The 17,797-nt window shown below is 39.6% G+C and overlaps 2 protein-coding genes across 4 annotated transcripts; one reads left to right on the top strand and one right to left on the bottom strand.

Moving 5' to 3' along the window:
- Positions 1–1,605: 1,605 nt before the first annotated feature.
- LOC126055359 (large ribosomal subunit protein mL49) lies at positions 1,606–2,775 on the bottom strand. The gene is made up of 2 exons (XM_049844226.2): positions 2,452–2,775; positions 1,606–2,115 (listed from the first exon to the last, which is right to left on the bottom strand). Exons 1-2 carry the CDS (start codon positions 2,656–2,658, stop codon positions 1,651–1,653), a joined length of 672 nt encoding a protein of 223 aa, XP_049700183.2. The 5' UTR covers positions 2,659–2,775; the 3' UTR covers positions 1,606–1,650.
- East (enhanced adult sensory threshold) lies at positions 2,646–16,447 on the top strand. 3 transcript variants are annotated; one of them, XM_064038629.1, is made up of 10 exons: positions 2,646–2,786; positions 3,339–6,862; positions 8,243–8,267; positions 10,451–10,654; positions 11,152–11,290; positions 11,835–12,015; positions 12,415–12,555; positions 13,158–13,309; positions 13,638–15,333; positions 15,632–16,447. In XM_064038629.1, exons 2-10 carry the CDS (start codon positions 3,368–3,370, stop codon positions 16,277–16,279), a joined length of 6,681 nt encoding a protein of 2,226 aa, XP_063894699.1. In that variant the 5' UTR covers positions 2,646–2,786; positions 3,339–3,367; the 3' UTR covers positions 16,280–16,447. The 3 variants fall into 3 exon arrangements, with proteins under 3 accessions (XP_063894699.1, XP_063894697.1, XP_063894698.1); XM_064038627.1 differs by having other exon boundaries at positions 8,243–8,312; XM_064038628.1 differs by lacking the exon at positions 2,646–2,786 and adding an exon at positions 2,864–3,175 and having other exon boundaries at positions 8,243–8,312.
- Positions 16,448–17,797: the final 1,350 nt, after the last annotated feature.

The raw sequence follows: 17,797 nt of genomic DNA, 5'->3' as shown, positions 1-17,797 counted from the left end.
TGTACCTATGTTCGATCGCAGTACAAATCATTTACCTACCTACGTAATTCAAAAATCCACCTAGGTAGGTAGCAAATTGTTTTGAGTAAAATAAACAATGGCGCATATCGAAGGAAACAATGGAACTTCACGTGTTTTAAACCGAATTAAAACACTTACACGTTCAAGCACACTCCTCTTACTCATACAAAACGTGAATACATCAAATACCGGACGATAATGCTCATAAAACTGACTAATTAAATCTATTTGCATTAAAATAAGTGACTTTAAAGCCGAATGGTTAATCAAAATGAACTTTGCCGCGGTATTTAATAGCAAATGGTCATTAAATACCACCCCTCGGTCGCATTCACTGTAGAACGTTGTGCAATCGTAATGCCTAGTTCGTACACGTGTCATTCTGAAAGCGCCTGGCCTTGAAAATCATTATAACTATGTAACATACTTTGTACCTATCATCTTACGTAATAAAACCGTAAATGTTCAATATCGATCCCCGATTAGCTTGTATGTTTTGAAATGTCGACTTAAATAAAGTTTCTAACGATAACAAACCCAATTACGTGAATATAAAGAAGAATTAACGTTTAAGAACAAAGTTAATGCAATAAAAGTAACCTAAAAGTTATATCGTGTCATGTAGCGTAGTTGAGTCGCAAAAAGCGAATTAAAGCGTTTTTGAACGCGTATTGTGTACATAAAAGTTGTTTTTAACAAAGAAAGAGTGAGTTCGTATCGAAAATATGTATCGTGGAGAGGCCCATCGGAGTCGGGCGGATGTTATATAGCTACGTAGATAAAACCTTCCGCCGAGCGCAGCGCCCCAAGCGGCGGCCAACATCATCAAACTTCATGCCGTGCTGTACACCCTTCCCAACAAGTTTCGACGAGGTTTCGCCCGATTATTTATATTAAATATGATTTAGTTTGTTCGAAATTTTTGGTTCATGTATTTTGACTGGTTTTTGACTATAAATGATTATTTTAGGTATAATTCAAGTTAAAATTGAAAAAAGTCTAAAATACCAAGAAATTGCTTAAAAATTCTACGTGATGATAGTTTATCTTACATTTTGACACAAACTTATTAAGCTTCATTAGTACATTATAAAACTGATTTATACCCAAAATTAAAATAAAATAATGACGACACACTCTTTAGTCGACTTCAAATCACCAATACTTACGTTATTACGCTAAGCAGTATTTCTGTCCCTGTCTAACTGATGTCAAGACTTATCAAAATGCTATTATTACCAAACAAGTTTTATTGTTAGTCTTGGTTTATGGCTCGATATATAGGTATCTAGCTTTCTGTACAGAAATTAGTCGAGTAAAATGTTACTCCACCTTAAAATACCCTTTCTTAGGCAAATGTAATTGTTTCTCTTTCTTATGGGAGACTTAATACTTCGATATGTCAAAAGTTCTATGCTTTTGACAGATTGAAGTAACAATCGTGCTTGAATTCCTTTCTATGAAAACTTGTTGCAAAAAAACTCATTTGCAATAATAAAGTGTGTAGGTATAGTGTGTTTGTGAAATATGTCATTTTACTTGTGTGTGTGTGTGTGTGTCAAAAGGGATAAAAAACAAACAAAATTATCTAAATCAATTTATTTGATATAATCAGTTTACAATATTTATCTAAAAACCTTTGGAATGCGCCCACTCACGTAGATCATTAACATAGTCACCCTTAGCTTCAATAAATCTACCGACTTCGTGAACACGAGTTTCTACATATCTACCATTTTTTTCTTTCAAAAAGCTTTTAATTTCATCGTTGAGGAGCCAGATGTCGCCTTCGATGCGCCTAACCATTGTTATTTTACGGATTCCCCTATAGGTTATTTCTAAATAAATTGGTACTTCATGGTTTTTTGTTCTAGCTATGAAGTATGGGAGATTTTTAGCTTCTTCTTTAGGCGGGATCCAGCCCGAGGGGTAGTGGTCCTTGGGTGTGACCGCAGGGATGGTCTCCATGGGCATCAGTCTCTGAACGTACTCCCACTCGGGGGGATTCTTCACGATTTCATAGTCATATTGCTCTTTGATCCTAGTCACGAAAGGCGAATGCGCGTAGTTCGAGTACTTTCTTGATAATATTGCCTGAAACAAAAGAAAAAACATTTAGTCGTTTGCTAAAATAAAATAAAACTCCATCCCTGAAATAAATCCTACTTAACCTAAATTACATGTTAATCCCTAATTTCCAATAATCGCCATTTAAATAACACGCCATCATTATTAAAAACTAAGAGATAGTTATTAAAACATTGCCTTACGCATCATTAATCAAAGTCATTCTGAAAATAAATTAATGTCAAAAAAATACGGAGCCGCGAGAAACTTGCGTGGAAGGGTGTACATCCATAGTTCTGTCACATGTCGCGGTCAAAGCGACATTACGACTCGACGCGAGTGAAAATATAATTAAATAATTACCGATTGTGATCCCGGACCAAGTCTTGCACCCAAATCAGTCGCGTTGTTCAGGATTTGTCCAGTTTTTCCAGCAAAAAGTCGCGCAAACGCGCACTGTGATCGCCACACGGTCGCCATTTTGAATAGCGAATAGAGAATTGCTACAAGAGCAATAAGAACTATATTATTCGTTTCGAAGGAAACATTATGGCGGACGCCTGCAGTCATTTGGGCTTTTCAAAAATCGTTTTCTAAGTTTAATCGCGAGTTTATATTGAACTTTTTCGCATATTATGGTGCGTTGTGTATCTAATTAACTGTTTATTGTGGTTTTTGGAGGTTTCATTGGATAAATTGTGAGTATTTTGTGAGGACATTGCAGAGGTGCGCCACGGCTGGGGAAATGATTTGGTGCTTTCGTTCGCGAGACGCATACGCACTCGCTCAGCTGTAGGTGGCGTTAGGTGTCACCCGCGGCCTCGCCACCAAAACATCGAGTTTTTCATGAATTTTCCGGCGCGATTTCATATGTTATGATAGTTTTAAAAAGTTATTTTGATTCATATTTATGTTGACAATAGTTTAGTGTTCCCGAATAAATCGTAAATAAGGTCGTAATAAGTGAAATAAATGTGATAATATTGCGCGAACTTGTTGATTAGCGCGCGTTGGCTTTTGTTTACCACGACTTGTACACGCGATTTATATGTGAATTGTGCCAAATTATACCACAATTGAGTACACAGTACGTTCATTTAGTGATCCCTCTGCTAATTTATTTATAAAACAGGGTTTTAACCAACTTAAGTTAGGTGTTATTTTGGAAGTTGTTCAACAAGTGATTTTTAATACCACGTTGCTAATTATAGGGCGGTAAGGGTAATTAACGATTGCTTATCGGTTTCCAGGTCCAGATGGCACAGTATAGAGATGTATTATGGCTCAAAGTCGTCCCAACACAAAGATAAAGGAGTCTCTGAAGCTGAAAACTACTAGTTACTTGAACAAGGACGACAGTGGTTGTGATACCTGCCCTGAAGAGTGCTTGACTGACACCAATCTACAAGATACTGACAGTGAGAGCCAGTCTTCAGAGGCCAGCAAACAGAAATATTCAGGCAAGAGTCGGGGCACCTCGTCGATCAAACTCAGATCGACTAACAGGAGCAAAGCTGACAGCCAGCCTCTACCTGATGTCGAAAGAACGGGGACATCTCCCACCACACATTCCAACATGAAAACTAAACAAGTTAAGGAGGAACTAGACAAGAGTATCGATGAGGACACCGTCATAGAACCCAAGACCCGTGCCCGCAAGAAGGCCTCAGATATCAATGAAGATGACAAGAAAGCAACACCAGACGAGCCTAAAACATCCAAAGAACCTAAGAAACCTGTAGGTAAACCTAAGGCTGTGGTCAAGAAGCGACCCTTAGGCATCAGAAAAACTTTAAGAAGCAAAAAAGCTTTAGTTGTCAAAGAAAAGGTTAAAAATGTTATAAAACAAACTGCCAAGAGAGGGAGGAAGCCTGCAATTAAAATAAACACTGAGGACACCCAAGATAAAGAAGCCGTCCCATTGATACCTGCCTCTGAAATCAAGAAGGAGCCAGTGGAAGACACAACACCTAACTCCAGATCCTGTAGTCCAAAGACAGCTGGCAGGAGACCAAGACTCAGCTCTGACATGGCCATGATGAAGACAATGCTTGGCGACTCTTCAGCAACCCTGGTGCTGGGACCCCGCACCAGCCCATATTCAATGCGCTCTGAACGAAGCAATAGCCCCTCACTGTTTGAAGGGAAGAATCTTCGTAGCGGAAAACCTAGGAAAGTCAAGAATAACTTATTGAGTGAAGTTGTTCTCAAAGAACAGAAGAAAAGGCGTAGACTGCATTCAGATTCTAAGACTTCAGATAGTGCAGAAACTCCTGATGACTGTAAGAAGTTGAAGAGAGGTCGCTCGTGCTCTCGTGAGGGCAGTGAGATCTCCAAGTGCTCAGACAACACTGAGTCTGACTTGAGCATGAGTGAGACGCTCAACGACACAGACAAGGAGCTCAACAAAAAAGTAGATAAATCTAAGACTGACCTAGATATAGATATTGAAAATAATGTACAGATCTCGACTATTGAAAAAGTGCCTTCTCTTGTTGTTGACTCCAAATTAGCTGAAACCAAACTGGACCCTCCGGAGCCTAGTAGTATCATAAACGCAAAGGATAAGAAACTGAGCTTAAACAGAAGTACTTCATTAGACTCTGATAACAATAATAGTAATAGGATAAACTTAGATGATTTAAATTCAAATGAAATAGAAGAAAAAATGATAATGAAGACTGATAATACGCTTTTTGATGCTCGTAGTAGTATATTGACTAGTATGTCTAAGACATTCAACTCTAAGGAGATGTCTAAGAATATAAGGAAGGCGCGTCGAGGGAGGAAAGCGATGGCAGCGTCTCGACCGGCGCCCTCCCCCGCCCCTGTCGCCGCCGCCCCCGCGCCTGTCTGCATCGCCAGCACCATCACCGCCGACGCCGCCGACGACAAGGTGGAGACCATCGACACGCTCACCAAGGAGATCAACGATCTCATCAACAACCTCGACCAGAACATCGACGGCGACCTCGAGATGGTCACGGACACGAGCACGCCACTACCCACAGACACCACCCCCGACCAATTGCAGACTAAGACTGCTTCTAAATTCTATGGCCTAGCCAAACCCTTAAACGGAGACAACATCCCCGCGCCTGATACTCCTGTAAAAGACAAAGATATTATATCTCCTATCTCTTGTGAGATCACGCCGTCCAAGAATGACGATGGTGAGAACATACGACTTCATTATGAAGAAGATTCTGCTGAGAAACCTGTTGACGGTGCCAAGCATGAAATTCCATTTAAATGTAGTACCGCCAGCATTGACAAGCTTATGGGCAGACTAAAAGAGTTTGAAGAGTTCGATAAGAGAAGACAAATGGAGTCCAAAGCCACTGATGGCGGCAAAGGTATGATGGTGACCAATGACGTGGTACTTATACCTAAGTCTGGTGACATTAAGCCACTGAAAGACATACAGTCTGTCAGGTCGCCTGAAAAACCTATAGAAAAGGAGAATGTATTGAGTTGCTTTGAGAACAACTCTGCTATTTCAATAGTCAAGAGAGATCAAGTGAGGAAATCCACCGACGTCGACCTGCCTAACTCAGTCACTCTAATTAAAAGGAATAGTTTTAGTTCAAGGAAAGAGTCTACAAGTTCTAATCACTCGCGAGAGTCTGATGCTATCAGTATATTTGAGAAGTCACTGGGCAAGGATGTCACGCTGACGGAGATAAGGAAGTCAGTGGACAAGTCGGCGATGCAGGCCAGCACGCCGATGGACCTGCACCAGTTCGCGACGCTCCACCCCAACACACCCAACTCGAGTCTAGCGGGAGTCGTATTAGATTCCAGTCAGATCTCGATAACGCCTCGAGTCGTCGACTCTAAGATAAACAATGACGTGCAAATAATCACCAAGAGGAAATCGAGGGAGTCGATGTCGCGCAAGTCTTCCGAGTCCACTGTCGAACCTGAAGATAAAATGGCGACCATTGAGAAGATCAAGTCGCCGCCGCATCAGAACGTGTCTCCTGCGGTATCTATCACGCCCGCGCCAGTCGCTGTCAAGTCGCCTGAAGCTGCCCCAGTGGAGACTGAAGCACTGCCCCCACCCATAGAAACTATAAAGTCTATTGAAGATATTTCAGCTTCTGAAGTTCCTAAAGTTGATGCCACTATTGCTAGTGCACCTAAGGTAGAGGAACTGAAAACTGAAACTCCAATAGCGGAGGCTGAAACTCCAGTGAGTGCAGTGCCGGTCACAGCTGAAGCCGAGGCGATGGACGTGGAACACCCTGAACAGAAGCCTAAAGAGACTAAAGCTACAGAATTGCTAGTAGAAGAAAAGACTGAAACAGTTGTAGAAGCAAAGCCTGTAGAGCCTGAAATAAAGCCAGCAAAGAGTCCTAAGACTAAATCTGCGCGCAACTCTACCGAGTGCCAGGCGGGACCCAGCAATGCGCTGAACGAGACGCCAGAGAGTCAGAAGCGCAAGGAGAACGTGTTACGGACGCTCGGCTTGCTGACACACAAGGCGGCCAAAGAGGCGAAGATTGAGAAGTTGAAAGAGAAAGAGAGGATATATGGTTCTAACTACGGTGGTATGATGTCTAATAAGAGTAAGGCTGCGAAATCTCAGGGGGATTATACTGGGACGCTGAAGACTGTGATCAAGCTGAACCGGGGCGGGGACAAGAAGAAGCACCGCAGCTCGCTGAAGATGACGTTCCAGAAGAGCAAGTACCGGTCCGGCAAGCCGACGCCGGAGGTGGGCGAGGCGACCGCTGAGGATGACGCCTACTACACCATAGAGCGCCGAGAGGTGAGAACACACATATTATTTTTCTCTTTCATATATGCACTCCTATGATAAATATATTTTGCAGCCCCATTGTAAATATATCCTCTATGTCTATAAAATAAAAACTATTTTTTTGCAATTGAAAGGTTAAGGGAAAACTAAATTATTAAATGTTTATTCCTAAGTTCCAACTAGAACTTTAACAACTTGAATGTTAATAACTTTTACAGTTTGATTATAACCGGGTGGGATAAAGTTTTTGTATCTGGGTATGAATATAACAAAAATACTATTCTATTCCATAGTTATGAAAACATTTGGGCGTTGTAAAATAAGTTATTTATTACTGTTTTTAACTTCTATACTTTCATGAGCTTTTAAGCTCCCAAAGTTTTCTTGAGTCAACGGTTACACAAGTGATTGGAAACTATATTTTTTATATATTTTATCATATTAAACAATTACTCTCTGCATAATTAAATGGTAGACTAAACCTCCACACATTTATTTGAAGTAATATTTTTAAATAACTTTGGTTTTAAAACACTTGTAGGTTGTAAATTACCTACAATAAGTATCAATTAAAAATAACTTATTTACAACTACATAGTAACAACAAGCACTACTCTTTCTTCCCGGTTCGGTTAACATGTGTGTGATGAGCATGTTTGTTGGCCGTGGTCTGGGTGTTACAATATGTATTTATCAATTTGTATATATGTAGTTTATCTGTTGTGTTAGCACCCATAACACAAGTTAATTAATAACTTACCATGGGGCTAACCGACCGTGTGTGAAAATGTGTCCAGACATTATTTATTTATTCTTTCTCTCCCTTATATTACTGACTAGCTTTTGCCCGCAACTTCGTTCGCGTGGAATAGTGACTACCAGCAGATTTTTGATTTGACCAATAGATGGCGCTATATGTCCGGAATAATTTTATTTTTATTTATTTTTTTGTAATAAAAACTATCCTATGTCCTTTCTCAAGTTTCAAACTATGTCTGTACCAAATTTCACACAAATCGGTTCAGTAGTTTAGGCGTGAAGAAAAGACAGACAGACAGACAGAAAGACAGACAGACAGAGTTACTTTCGCATTTATAATATTAGTTTGGATAATATTAGTGTTCATCTTACTTCTGATTGATACATGAAGAGCTTACAAGCTTATAAGCTTTATTGCTAGATAAATCTCAATATTCATTCTATGAATAATCTCTAAAATATCTAATTCTATGTAATAGGGTCATTTTTAATCTTAACTTTTGAGTACCCTGCTACCCAGAATTTTCTAAATACATACTCTTTTTAATAGTCTAAAACCTCTTCATAAATCCTCTTTAATGTGTACTACATACTTAAATTGTATCCTAATATATATTTTGTTGTCTCCAGGGTGCAGCCGGCGCGGCATCTGACGGTGGGCACAGAAAGTCTCATTACAGTAATCGTCTTAACAGCCATGGTGTGTGGACACATTCACCCCACTACACACTGTCGTTATGTGCACTCATGATATTCACACTAAGACTTTTTAGTCGTATGCAAGACTTTTTAGTCGGGCATCCCACTCTTTGGCATTTCTTTGCCCCAATCCAGAGTTATTTGTTGTAAAAACATTTTTACAGTAGCATTTTAGATAAAGTTAATTTAACTATACTATTTACATCAAAATACTAAATCAAAGACCAATATTCTGAGTGGAATGGAAGAAAATAATATGACATGTAAAAAACTAATCTTAGAAAAAAATATGTGAACCCAACAACGAACAATTGAGAACAGCAAAACACTACTTCCTTGTCAATTTTTAGTTGTTATATTTTTCCTTTTATATAAAGTACAATATGTTTGAAATTTATTCAATCTGAATTCAGGAAATACAGTTTTTTTTTTAATTGATATCATGTGTGCACTAGCGAAATTTTGTCAGTTTCAATCAAAGTTTATAATGAACAAATAATGCTGCATACAATAATTATGAATTTTGATAACTGACACAGGTTTAATAAAATATAATAAAACTAAGTTCATACACTTCTTGCATGACTTTTCTAATATTACTCACCCGAATTTACTAAAAACAGTTTCAAAATAATTTAGATATATGCAAATCTTTTCAAAACTACATAAAAGTAACATATTGTAAGGTTTTCCCCCCAGGCAATTATTGTTTCATTAAAAATGCAACCTGGTATACATGTATTTTAGACTACCAAATAAAACTAAAAATTGCTTTCTACAAGTAGATAAGAGTGGTTTATAATTTTAGCTTCTCAATCTATATGATATTCATGATAATAATAATTGTGTAATTAAATTATACACTTTATTTCTCTCGCTTTCACCCGCGCCCTGGGGGAACTTTTTCTCAACATTTAAAGACTATTTCAGTAGTTTCGGAGCCTTAAGAGTACAAAGAAACAGTTTATAATACTGGTTTAGATGTATCCGTACCCAAAACAAATTACTTACCATTTTTAAACTTCCCAAAAATAGTTGAAACTTTTCCAAATATCCTTCAAAACATTAAAATTAAAGTTTATTTCGAAGATAGTTTAGTTCAGACAAAGTTTTCCTTGCATCGTCCTCGCGAATTTCCTTCGCGTCGGCTCAATTGCCACGCACGATGCATATCCGCTTATAGGGGTCATATTATTAGCTGTGGGTACTGGGATACTCTACTACCTACGATATCTATAGCTAATAGTATAAAGCCCGATTTGAAAGATGATTTCAATGTTCGTAAGCCTGTAATATCGATGAAAGGCTACATTTTATCCGTGTGCGCGGAATAGTTCCCACGGGATGCAGGTGAAAATGACTAGACTTCTTTCAGCCCAGAATACCGTTAGTTTTTAGTTATTCTTTTGAGTTTCCCCCCTACAAAGCATTGAAAACTTAATAACAGTCCTGAGTTTTCTAGCTTTTAAGATTCTTTGAAATTGTACCTCATGAAAACTATAAAATAATAGTTTATTTAGAAACAGACTTACTTATTGAGCAAACATATGCTTACATAATTCACATAGTACCTCTTAGCCTAGCAATTACACTTTTACTTTTTTTCTATGACAAGTTCATCAATCAAATTAAAATATTTAATTAAAGGGGAATCATATAGTTCTAAATTAACAAAGCTAACAGTGAACTAATTGATCTTAACAAAATTTAATCGCATGAAATAGTACGCATGTCGATCATACCTTTAAAAATTGTATGATGTTAAGGTTTAATTAAGTATGAATTTTGCCTTAAAAATGTATGTCAATTGTCAAATATTTTTCCTAGGTCTACCCAAAGAATATTTTTGTATAAATAGTCCATTGTCTCAAATCTAAAACATACCTAGCTGTTTAAAATCTAAAAATACAGAAACTTAAAAATTCTTACAAAATACATATCCTATAAGAAATTAAACTTGTCTGCCAAACCTTAAGCTAAATAAGAAAAATCGATTGTTCAAAACAACACGCACAGATTTTATAAAACTACATCAACACTGCACAAATGACAACCACTCACTATTCAACCTTCTTCTCCAAAGAAGTGCCATAACCCAATCTTCTCCAAAGAAGTTCCATGACCCAGGCTTCTCCACAGACCCAGAAGCGGCGCCCGAGCCCGTGGAGCCCAAGGAGACGTTGAATCTGGTCATCCCGGAGAAGGCATCGTCTTTCAGCATACACCCCGGCCGGCTATGTATGGACCAGTGCTTCTACTGTGGCGGGAAGTTCGGGCTGTTTGACACACCCTGCCATATTGCCCAGATTAAGAGCTCCGAAAGACAGAAGAAGGTTTTAGACAGTGAGTTTTTGCTTTTTATTTGTAAGAAGTTGTTTGCTGTTAGATAACCTCCTTGTAGACTCTGGTACTCAGCTGCATCTGCTTAAACTGGTAGCCATCCCTAACATATGTAGTTGCTAAAAGGCTAGGCTGATGATTAAAACTTATTTTTTTCGAATTTTATGTCCTACCAATCTCTATCAAAATGTGTAACTTACCAATAAGTTAAAAGTATAATAGATTCATCGTCATTATCATCTGCCTAGGCTTTTCCAATTGGGGTCTTCTACCAATCCAATCGGATGTAGCTGAATACCAGTGCCTATCTGACCTCAACCCAGAGCAAACTTCAATACTCAATACAATACAAACTTCAATATTTTATTGCACTTAAGCACATAAGTTTCATAAAGATGTCACATGGGTCATTTTGGTACATTATGGACCCCTTTGAGCAGGGCAATATATAAGTATATAATAATAAGTTCTCCTGTCTAAATCCTCCTATGTTTACCCAGATGAGGAGAAGTTGACGATAGACAGCTGTCTATGCGACGCGTGCTACCGACACGTGGACCGACGCGCGAACTGTCCGTCGTACCGCAAGCGACCGCTCGGCAAGCAGACCATGGACCCGCCCATCACGTCGTTGCACAAGTGAGTAATATGCACTGACCTGGACCATAGAACTAACCTTGATTGCGGAAACAGAAGTGGGAACTCGCTACAGTTATGTCCAGTTTCACTGGTTACTAATAAACTATCAGGAAAGTATCTAACAGATAAACTATAACTTTTGGTTTCAGTAGGATAGTGATATTTGGCAGAAATTATAAGCATTATTTATCTAGTAGATGGCATTAACTGTCAGAAAACTAACTGACGTTTTAATAACCAGTGAAACTGGGCTTTCAGGCTTAAAGAAGTGTTGTAGCCATAAAATTCTTTAACTAATTCTCTAATTAGTAACTCCTGCAAAGGACATCCTTGATGACTTCAAAATTAATCTATTTAATAGTCTTCCATTCACATACTTCATTCAATTTTATGTCTAACGTAGAAATTCGATACCTTATTTAAAATTGTAGCTTTCTGCTCCTCTTTTCGATACCCTTACTATACCAAAATATCACACACTTTCAATCATCTCTTCATCCACAATTTTCGCCTTACCTTTTAACAATTCCCCTTACTCCCTTAGTACTCAAACGGAGAAGGCAATAAGCCCCCCACTAGAAGAGGACAGCGAGGAGGAGACGCCTCCCGCCGCAGTGGGCACGGGGCGGGCGGCGGTGTGTCACACGGAGGGCTGCAGTGCCGCCGCCGACCACTCCATACGACGCAAGTGGCTTATCAAGATGAGGACCAGTGTTAATAAGCTGGTGAGTGATGATAAGTATAGATATGTATGATAGATGGTGGGAATTTGTTGATTATGAAGCCTGGTAAACATTTTTACAGCAGCTGTACAATATTTTTGTTGACCAACGCGAATGTTGCGTTGGGTACGCATTATCAACTCTGCAGCATGTATTGTTGCTAGCAACTCAGCAATGAGAGATGATGTAACTTAGTTTAATATGGATTCCTAATAGTCCTAACTGGCTGAGTAAAGGGAGATTTTCGTACTCAAATAGCCATGTAATATCCAGGTTCTATGTGCAAACTTGATTGTTAATTGTCAGATGTCTACTAGTACTTACTAGCTAAGTTAAAAGGCAGAAGCTTTAGCAGCTTTTAAGTGTTTATTTTTTTAAATAATATTATTGTTCTGTCCCCAGCTGAAGCTGAAGTGCGACTACCCAGGCTTACACACACTCCCGCTGTGCGCGGAGCACTACCGCGCGCTGGCGCCGCTGCTGGCGTGTGCGCTGTGCCGCCGCCGCATCACCAAGCATCATAACGTGTACTTTATACACCACGTGAGTACCACAACCACTATCCGCCGTGCCCAGTATTCTGTCCATCTGATAGTTTACTTACTAGAGATGTAACCTGTATGGGTTTGATGTCAAAATTCTATCTCCCAAAACAAACTCTTGAACTTTATAATAGAAGAGCTCCCGCGGTTTGACCCGCATCCCAAGGGAACTTGTCTACCTGGACAAAATATATGTATAATCTATGTTACTCGGTGATAGTGTAGCTTCCCAATAGTGTTTTTTTTTTCAAATTGGCCAACCCCCAATGGTTGGTGGTGGACCTAACCAAACATTAGCATATTCAAATAAGTATTTACTTTATAATATTAGAACAGACAATAATGTGCCACATCCCATTTCATTTGTATGTCAATTGATAAAACATGAAACACTACCTAATTTTTAAAATCTTGCATTACACTATTGTCACCTTTGTTTACCGATAAACCATCATCTGCCTAACCTTTTCCTAACTATGCAGCTGAGTACCAGTGTTGTACGTGGAGCGACTGCCTGTCTGACCTCTACAGCCTATTTCCCCTTGCAACCCATACTCCTTGGGAAGACGAATAAAGAATTATGATTGTATGATTATCCCCCAGGGCTACACGGAACTGAACCCGTACCTCAAGGCAGCCCTAGTGCCGGTGCAGTTCACGGAGCGGCCGGTGCTGTGCAAGGCGTGCCGCTACTACTGCACGCTGCTGCAGCGACCCGGACACAAGGACAACTACGCCACCGCCTATAGGAACAAGTATGTTTTATTCTAAATACTGAAATGTTTGCACTTTTACTTAGGCCCAAGTTCTCTGATAATATAAACCGAACTGTTTGAAAATCGTAAGTGAATATGTTACTCAATTGTATGGGCTACTTGAACATCATTCTAGCCCTGTCACACTTTCGTTTTCTGCAACAGAATTACTTTCAAGTTATTATATAAAGAACTTTAACATTAAGTGATGTTTGCTAAGTTCCCCATAAGTCGAAAAACACTACAATATTTACATATTTAATTCACCAAGCACTCATATCTTTTATTATCCATGCGCCAATTTAACCAAGAAAATCGTCTATTTCAGACTACTACAAATCTACAATGTCGAAGTACCACAGAACCAGCCATCAGAGAACAATGACACAGAAGATACAACTAACGACGACAGCAAGCTCAAGAAGAAACAAAGACCCAAATCTAAGCAGAGGAAGTCTACCGAACCTGACAGTAAACTCGACAGTGAGTCTGAGAGAACCAGCGAGAGCACCCCAGAGAAGGACAAGATAAGAGAAGATAGTGACAGCAGGGAACAACCTCTAGAGGAAGACATAGAGAGCCTCATCTCCTCAAATAAGATCCTAGTACCCAATGCTGCAAAGCCCACTGATAGTAACCACCAAAGTGATGCATCAGAACCTGATATGCAAGATGTAGAAGGCCCATTACTCCCTCTAGACAAACAGACAGAACTGCAGTACTTGTTACAGAAGCAAAACAACCCCGCCCAGTTCCTACAGAAACCTAATCTCACAAATAAACAGAAGAATATATTGAAAGTGCATAATTTAGCCGGTGTTCAGAAACCTGCCAACCAACACAGGATTGTAGAGAAAAATTCTAAGAGGATACACAAGTTGGGACAGATTCTAACACATAAGGATAAAGCTAAGAGTGATAATGAAGAAGAGAGAATAAAGGAAGGTATTCCTATACTGAAGAATATCTCATTAAATGAGGAATGTACGATAGAGTCGATACCTAACAAACGCCCCGCGGATATAAACACGCTGAAAAATAAATGGCAAATGTCTGAAAGCTTCACACAAGTTAAGAAAAACTTGAGCGAGCTATCCAAGAACAAAGATCATAAGAAAGTGTCAGATACAGTGAAATACTCAAATCCCGTCAAAAGATTAGAAACTAACCCTTCAATATCTGTTAGAGAGCTGTTCCCGGGCGAAGAAGAAATGAACTTACAGTGTAATATAGAATTCAATAATGTTAAAGGCGTGACGCCGGAAGGTTGGGAGAAGTGTAATACAATGATACAGTATGACGTGGAAACTAAGAAGCTTTGGAACGAGTTACAGAGACCGTACGGCAACCAATCTTCATTCCTGCGTCATCTAATACTGCTAGAGAAATACTTCAGAAGTGGAGACTTGATTCTATCACATAACGCGTCACCTCACGCGATGAACTACAGTGACTCTGTACAAAGCAGACTAAAGGCTTACGACAACGTAGTCAATGATACTCCCAGACGAAACGAGCCGGCGATAAGCTTGTTAGAATTTAGGAAAAAGCCTTCGATAAACGGCAAGAGTTTGTTGAAATCTAGCCATAGTGAAGGTGATAAGGAAACTAAGAAGTTTATGCCGCCTCCTGGCGTGTTGCCGAAGCCGAAGTCGAAGTCTGACAAGGGGAAGTCGAAGCCGCTGCCTCCCGAGCTGATCGCGATCAACACTCCTAACGCACAAGGGCGGAAAGCGATACAGAATGTGTTACACAATATTCAGCAGTTGGTGAAAGGTGTGTCGGCGTCGGATCCCACGGAGATCGCAGCGGCGCCGCTACCCGTTGCCACAGTGTCGGCCTCAGTGTCCGCCACGGTGTCGGGCCAAATGTCAGCCACAGTGACAGCTATCCCTACCAAGATCGACCCTCCCGCCCTCCCTACTCCTAAGGAGAAGAAGGATGCTTCCAAGAAAGAGGATACTCCTAAGAAAACTAAAGCTACTAGCAAGCCTTGGAGACCTACGCTTATGCCTATCACGCCGGTAAGTTTGCTGATTTTTTTTTTTATATGTGAATGTATTTTTGTCTTCAAATAATATAATTTGTACAGTCTGTTGTTTTTTCGTGTAGCGTAATTTAATTATAATTGTAGCGTATGCTAATTTATTTAATGAATAATAATGAACATGTTGTCAATTACAATAGTATTGAAACAAAACTAAATTCCTAGTAAACCACAAAAGAAAATAATCAATATATTTATGCACCAAATCATTATTTTTCTGAACATAGAATTATTTATTACATGCTTTAATCAATACTATCTATATTTGTTTTCAGGAGAACCTAGCCCGCATAGCTCGCGAGCCGACACAAGTGGCCGTGGACGGTCGCACTCTACCCAGCCTCGTGCAGGTGATGTCCTCCGGCAAGCGCTACCACATCACGCTGCACGACTACAACAAGATGTGCATCATGCGCCGCGAGAAGCTGCAGCAGCTGCACGACACCGACAAGAAGAAGCCCAGCGACGACAACGTGCTGCCAGACATACAGCCCGGCGGACAGTGTGCTCTGCTCGGCAACGGCGGCTCCGTCGTACAAAACACCCCCGACGACAAGAAAGACCCCGAAGTCCCACAAATCAGCTCCAACGCTGCCAACATACTCAAAAACGTCGGACTAAAGAATATAACAATAGCGCCGATACCCCAGAAGACGGCCACGGTGACGTCACAGACGGTCGCGTCGCCTATCGTGACGTCACCCTCGCTGCTGGTCACCACGACGCCGATCAAGATACCGCAGCTCGGTCCGGCTGTCACTATCATGAGTGAAACGGTTCTGTCTCCGCCGGTGGTGTCGCATATGATGATGCCGAAGATACCCAAGTCGTTGACGGTCATACCGCAGAATGTGGTGGCTGCTGCCCCGGGCGCGGCGACAGGGAACACGGCCGGCGCGGGCGGGGACGGACAGCGTCCATAGCGACGCCTCATATACGTGCTGATATAGCGCAGAGACTATTGCAATAAGTGAGAGCACCCGAAAAGCCTTAATAATTATACTGTGTATATATTAGTGTAGTGACGGACATTGTGCTGTGAAAATGGTGACAAGGAATGTGTTAAATATATTACTCTGAAAGGTTTTTAATTATGTTTTTTTTTTTCATTTGTGCAAATGATGCGATGGTTTGTGCTGATCCTGTTGAGCAAAGCTTGGTTGTAGGTGATAGGTTCATGGTGTGTGCTGAATGTGTTCACGGACCTATGTAGTTAAAGTTAGTTGAAGACTCAGGTACTACCAACCTTGGGGGACTTTTTTAGACTCAATACTTACAAGTACTAAGTAGGTTATACTAAAAGAGTTATTCCACAGTTCCAAGGTGCATTATCAATCTCATAAATAATTTATGGGAAAGGGTTTGTGACCATTAAAACAGCAATAACTTCGTAATACTAATTTATTTTAAGTTCAATAGAGGCCCGCTTAGTTACTAAAAACCTGACTATGAAATACAAAACTATAGTTCCTTGCTGAGAAACTTTCAAAATTCTCTAGTCGGGTGGGAATATGCATTTATAATTTATTTATTTATCCTTCTGTTGCGTTTTGAAGAGAGAGGCGGAATATGCAGATAGACTGACCACACAATCTTATAAAACTGCTGTGTACAGTTTATAAGCTCAATAAGAATTCATTTAGATTGGTGTCTAGTCTGTATTCCTAGCAGGCGTGGAGTAGAGTAGGTGTACTAGCTCGCTGTAGGCATGGGACGCGACACATCGCCTCGTATCATTCGCATGAACCTAGACAATCTATGTATAGTAATGTATAGCGTAACATGTAAGAATATCACTCCGAACATATTTTTCCAACTGTTAATTATATATAAGGATGCATTAGAAACTCATTTAGAGCTAAAACCCGATTAATTAGAAATAAAACAATAATTTTGGAATAAATACACGTTTTAAATGTTGATTTAAATTACTACCTACATTATTTAGTCTGAGGGACATTTACAGTTAGTTCAATAAAGTACAATCTGTCATTTATTGATTATTTATTCATAAACACTTATTCTAGAACCATTTTGGTTACATTAGGTGTTCACGTCATGTTCATCATTCGTTTTAGAAGCACACAATATTTTTGTGAATCCCACTATACACATCAAATCCCTATTCAAAGCTTAAACCTACAGCTAATTATAAATGTCCCTACATAACAATAACATATAAAATTAACTAAAAACGTTAAAAAAATACAAAGTTGGTGATTAAATTTGTGCCTGACAGAAAATATAAAAGTATGATAACCACATTGTACATATGTATCACGGGAGCCAATAAATACAAAGTTCTGACGACTTTTTATATAATATTAAACTTAAAGCTCACGGTGAGTGACCGCTGCGTCTGTCAGTGCGTCACAAGTTCACTAAAGTATATTTTTTTAACTTTATCTAGGGTCAGAGTTTAAGATTAAAATCAGGAATAT

Source organism: Helicoverpa armigera, chromosome 16, assembly GCF_030705265.1.
Source record: "Helicoverpa armigera isolate CAAS_96S chromosome 16, ASM3070526v1, whole genome shotgun sequence".
Lineage (NCBI taxonomy): Eukaryota > Metazoa > Arthropoda > Insecta > Lepidoptera > Noctuidae > Helicoverpa > Helicoverpa armigera.
Note: the sequence above shows the minus strand (reverse complement) of the source record. Positions and strands in the feature narration are given on the sequence as shown.

Bases quoted from the DNA above. Each gene is read 5' to 3' on its own strand.
- LOC126055359 (XM_049844226.2), bottom strand. From the start codon at position 2,658: ATGACTGCAGGCGTCCGCCATAATGTTTCCTTCGAAACGAATAATATA. The intron at 2,116-2,451 runs GTAATTATTTAA...CTTTTGTTTCAG, and splicing joins TTGGTCCGGGATCACAATCG to GCAATATTATCAAGAAAGTA.
- East (XM_064038627.1), top strand. From the start codon at position 3,368: ATGGCTCAAAGTCGTCCCAACACAAAGATAAAGGAGTCTCTGAAGCTG. The intron at 8,313-10,450 runs GTGTGTGGACAC...GCTTCTCCACAG, and splicing joins TAATCGTCTTAACAGCCATG to ACCCAGAAGCGGCGCCCGAG. The intron at 12,016-12,414 runs GTGAGTGATGAT...TTCTGTCCCCAG, and splicing joins GGACCAGTGTTAATAAGCTG to CTGAAGCTGAAGTGCGACTA.